The 4,304-nt window shown below is 69.1% G+C and overlaps 1 protein-coding gene across 2 annotated transcripts in view; it reads right to left on the bottom strand.

Moving 5' to 3' along the window:
- Col6a2 (collagen, type VI, alpha 2) overlaps positions 1-4,304 on the bottom strand; it is a 33,588-nt gene that overhangs the window by 10,253 nt on the left and 19,031 nt on the right. For both annotated transcript variants that reach the window (XM_013032928.1, XM_013032929.1), the window contains exons 7-18: positions 4,193-4,237; positions 3,887-3,913; positions 3,387-3,413; positions 3,259-3,303; positions 2,911-2,964; positions 2,447-2,509; positions 1,836-1,898; positions 1,564-1,653; positions 1,177-1,239; positions 860-922; positions 601-663; positions 282-344 (exon numbers count right to left, since the gene is read on the bottom strand). In XM_013032928.1, the coding sequence (XP_012888382.1) occupies positions 282-344; positions 601-663; positions 860-922; positions 1,177-1,239; positions 1,564-1,653; positions 1,836-1,898; positions 2,447-2,509; positions 2,911-2,964; positions 3,259-3,303; positions 3,387-3,413; positions 3,887-3,913; positions 4,193-4,237 (666 nt within the window). The remainder of the gene's footprint in view (positions 1-281; positions 345-600; positions 664-859; positions 923-1,176; positions 1,240-1,563; positions 1,654-1,835; positions 1,899-2,446; positions 2,510-2,910; positions 2,965-3,258; positions 3,304-3,386; positions 3,414-3,886; positions 3,914-4,192; positions 4,238-4,304) is intronic.

The following is a 4,304-nucleotide window of genomic DNA, read 5'->3' as shown; positions in this document are numbered from 1 at the left end:
GGGGTCAGCTGGGAGGCAGGGCTGTGGGGTCAGCTGGGAGGCGGGGCTGTGGGGTCAGCTCCAGGACTGCAGCCACCCTGCAAAGTGACAGCTGTGCACGTGGGCCCTTGGCCTTGGGCCGGCCTTGGGAGGACGGCAGAAGGTGGGGTGCCCAGCCCCCCGTGCCTCAGGCTGGCTCTGGCACCGCGGCTCTGGCTGCTCTCATCCAGGAGTGGGGGCCCCAGCCACCGCGGTACCCGAGCTGCCCCCCCGTGTAGGGCTGCTCCCCGTGGGGCACGCACCTTGGGGCCCGGCTGTCCTGAGTCCCCCCGGGGCCCAGCGTCACCGGGATCTCCCCGCGAACCCTGAGGAGAGGAGAGAGCAGGGTCAGCACATGTGCAGGACGGGGTTGATCTCTACCAGGACGCTCTCCCTGGCCACACTGTCCCCAGCTCCCTGAGCGCGCTAGGGCCCGAGGCCAGGGAGGAGGCCCTGGTCCGCTGCCTAGTTTGCCCTGCGGATGGGAGCCGGTGGGCAGCCTGTCCCACCGCAGACAGAGGCCTAGGGTGGGAAGGGGACAGAGGTCAGACGGCCTCAGCGCCCTGGAGTCCTGCTACTGACCTGCTTCCCAGGCTCCCCCAGAGCCCCCTGGGGGCCTCTGGGCCCAGGCAATCCTCTGTCTCCCTGCAAACAAGAGAGGCACACATCTCAGGCACCCCACATCGACCTGGGACGTCCGGGTGCCAGGGGAGGGAGGAGGGTCAGGTCACACTGGTCCTGGGGCCCACCAGGAGGGCCTGCTGGGCACAGGGAGGGCCAGTCTGGCCCGGAAGAGACCCCTTCCCTGGGCTAGGCTTCTGGGGTTCCCTGCCTCACATACCTTGGCTCCTTTGTTGCCCACTTCTCCGGCCAGACCCCGGGGCCCCTCGGGGCCTGGGTCTCCCTATGAGGAGAAGGGCATCAGACTCCCGTTGTGGATTGGCCTTCCGAGAGGCAGAGAGACCAGGGGCGTAGGGAGTGGGGCTAGACCACGCCCCGAGAGGAAGCCCCAGCCTCAGGCCGTGCGGAGGAGGCAGGCCATGCCCGGACCCCCACGGGGCACCCAGGGTGGGGCCTAGGTGGGGGAGGGCGGGTCCCCTGTCCCAGGTTCAGATGCAGGCAGGGCCAGGGCCCCACGGCTCCCCGTCGGGGACTCACCTTCTCCCCCTTGGGCCCGTCACTGCCCGGGCTGCCCTTGGTTCCGGGGTCTCCCCTGCGCCCCTACAGAGAGCAGGTGCATTGTGTGGCCCCGCCACAGGCCGGGCCTCCAGCTGGCGGGGCCACACTGGGGCCTCACTGGGCCTCGCCGGGGCCCTCACTGCGCTGCCCAGGACTCCAGCTCTGGGGCCCCCAGGTCTGAGGTGACCTCCGGGCCTCCATCTGGACCCTATCAGCCGCGTAAGCGAGTGGGGGGGAGGGGGGAAGGGAGGGTGCCTGGACTCTCCTCTCTGTGGCCAGCCAGGGGCTGGGCTGCTCCCTCCCCAGCCCTGCGCAGGTCCACCCAGCCCCGAGGGTCACGGCTCAGGCCTGGGGCCACGAACTCACCGGCTCCCCTTTGGGTCCGCGGGGCCCAGGCCCGCCCTTGGCCCCCTTCACGCCGGGGCCTCCCGGGGCTCCGTGGTTGCCTTGGTAGCCCTGTGGAGTGGAGAGGACAATTCCACCACGGCCGCTGCAGCGGCCTTGCGTGCATGGAGGGCAGCCCGGCTGTCACCCGGCCGGGCGCCCGTCCCCTTCCACGCCCGTGCCGGCCGCAGGGTGGGCCCTGCCACCGGGAGCGCTGGTGCGCCCGTCCCTCCTGAGGACAGCAGGGAACTCACCTTGCTCCCTTTGTCCCCGGGGTCTCCTGGGGGCCCCCTGTGCCCGGGGCGGCCGGAGTCTCCCTGCAAGTGTTGGAGGTGGAGTCAGCCTCTGCTCCTCCGAAGGCAAAAGCAGAGTAGCCCAGCACGGAGGACTTGGGGTCTGGGGGACAGGCCCCCACTCTGTGCCCGCCCCACATCTGTGGAGCACCTGGGGGCCAGGGGTGGGGGCTGAGTGCCAGCTCCGAGCCCAGCGTGAGGGGCCCTGGACCTGGCCAGGCCCGGGACCCTGCGGCAGGAGTCCACCCATGACCGTTGCACAGCAGGGCTGTGGTCAGAGGGAGAGGATGGAAGGCACTTCGGGTGCAGGCTCCCAGACCCAGGGCGCTTGCCTCGTGCCGGAGTCGTGGTACCAGAGGCAGAGGGCCTCCAGAGTCCCAGAAGGCAGTGTCCCACGGGTACCGAGGACGCGGTGTCCCACGGGTACCGAGGACGCGGTGTCCCACGGGTACCGAGGACGCGGTGTCCCACGGGTACCGGGTACCGAGGACGCGGTGTCCCCTGGGCTGAGAGGAGGCGGGGCCCTGAGGGTGGAATCAGCCCACCTGAGCTCATGCCTTGTCAGGTCTTACCTTGGCACCTTGGTCTCCTCGCTCTCCTGGGCTTCCGGCCTCTCCGGGGTACCCGTCGGGGCCCTGAGAAGGTGAGCAGGGCTGGGGACGGGCTCTGCCCTGGGGCCTCTGCTCCTCCCCCTCATCCAGGACCACAGCTGTGGGACCAGGGCGCAGGACCACCCTCTCCCAGCAGCGAGCGCTCACCAGCACAAAACCCCGGAACCTCCTGCTTCCCGCTGTGGGCCCAGCCAGTGACCCCACAGCTCCCCATAGCCCATGACCCCGGTGGGGATTCCCGGATCCCGCACTGACGCCTGAGGGCTGTCCCCAGACCCAGGACCTGACCCCAGGTAACCCCGGCTTGGGGGTCCAGATTCAGCAGGGGGTGGCTAGATGGGAGACAGTGTCTCGGTGACCTGCCCGGTGTCCTTCAGTCCTTCCCACCCTCCAACCTAGAGCGACAGATGGAAGACAGTGCTCACTCGGGTTCCTGTGTCTCCCTTGCAGCCAGGGGGTCCGATGCGGCCCAGTTTGCCCTGAAGAGAAAGTGAAATGCCAGAGGGAGTTTGGGAGTGCGTGGGGGCCACTCTGGGGCACTCAGGCCGCCATGGTGGGACTGAGGTGGCACCTCAGTGACTCTCTGAGGGTGACGGCGTCCACAGGTGGAGGCAGGCCCAGGCCGGGTCAGGACCCAGGGCGGAGGACACCGTACACGGGTGTGCGTGCGTGTGTGTGCGCGCACTCATGTGCACGAGCATGTCTGTGTGCAGGACTGTGTGTATGTAGATGCGTGCCGGGCTGGGGCAGAGGTGGCTGCAGGCTCGCTCTACCTTCTGTCCATCGGTCCCGTTCTTGCCAGCCAGGCCAGGAGTCCCCTGGAAAGGGGAGAAGGGACACGTTACCCCCGGTCCTGTCCCCTCTGAGTGGTGGGAAGGGGGCTCCCATCCCACCCGCTTACCTTCCTACCGTCCGCTCCGAATTCCCCCTGTGCGGAAGGAAAGCAGGGCTTTAGCGGGGCCTCCCAGCACCACAGACACCGTTGTCTCTGGATGCACGTGGAGGTCCTTGAGCCCAATGGAGAACCCCGAACCACAGCCCCTACAGTGGCCTAGGCAGGTCCCCGGAAGGCCCGGTGTGTCCCCAGGCAGGTCCCCGGGAGGCCCCGGTGTGTCCCCAGGCAGGTCCCCGGGAGGCCCCGGTGTGTCCCCAGGAGGCCCCGGTGTGTCCCCGGGAGGCCCGGTGTGTCCCCGGGAGGCCCCGGTGTGTCCCCGGAAGGCCCGGTGTGTCCCCAGGCAGGTCCCCAGGAGGCCCGGTGTGTCCCCGGGAGACTCCGGTGTGTCCCCGGGAGGCCCCGGTGTGTCTCCATGCAGGTCCCCGGGAGGATGACAGGCTGCCTGTGAGCCCAGTCAGATGGATCCACAGCATCTGCTCAAGGTCTTGCTCAGAACTGGAGCTCACCTTCTCTCCTTTGAAGCCAGGAACACCCTGAGCAGGGGGAGAGAGGACAGGGCGTCATGGGGCAGCTTGGGTGGCACTGGGCCCTGGAGAGGCGGCCGTGGAGGGCTGTCAGATGCAGCCGCTGGACGGGCGCCGTGGGGAGCTGCGTTTTGCCTGGAGGCTGGGTGTGGCTGGGTGGGGGGTGGTCTGGGCACCGCTGGGCATTGTCACTCTAGAGGTGTCCGCGATCATCACGGGCAGCACAGGTAGGCCTCCCTCAGTCCAGCCCCACCAGCCCAGCCCTGGGCAGAGCCCACAGGAACTTGCCTTGGGCCCTGGGAATCCGATGGGGCCTTCGATGCCTGGATCTCCCTGGGGAGGAGGAAAGGAGCTGCAGTTCATCCCAGCGCGGGGGCAGGTGGAGAGGGGCAGGGGGGAG

Source organism: Dipodomys ordii, unplaced genomic scaffold (assembly GCF_000151885.1).
Source record: "Dipodomys ordii isolate 6190 unplaced genomic scaffold, Dord_2.0 Scaffold159, whole genome shotgun sequence".
NCBI classification, from domain to species: domain Eukaryota; kingdom Metazoa; phylum Chordata; class Mammalia; order Rodentia; family Heteromyidae; genus Dipodomys; species Dipodomys ordii.
The sequence above is the reverse complement of the archived record's forward strand: the minus strand, read 5'-3'. Positions and strand labels throughout refer to the sequence as shown.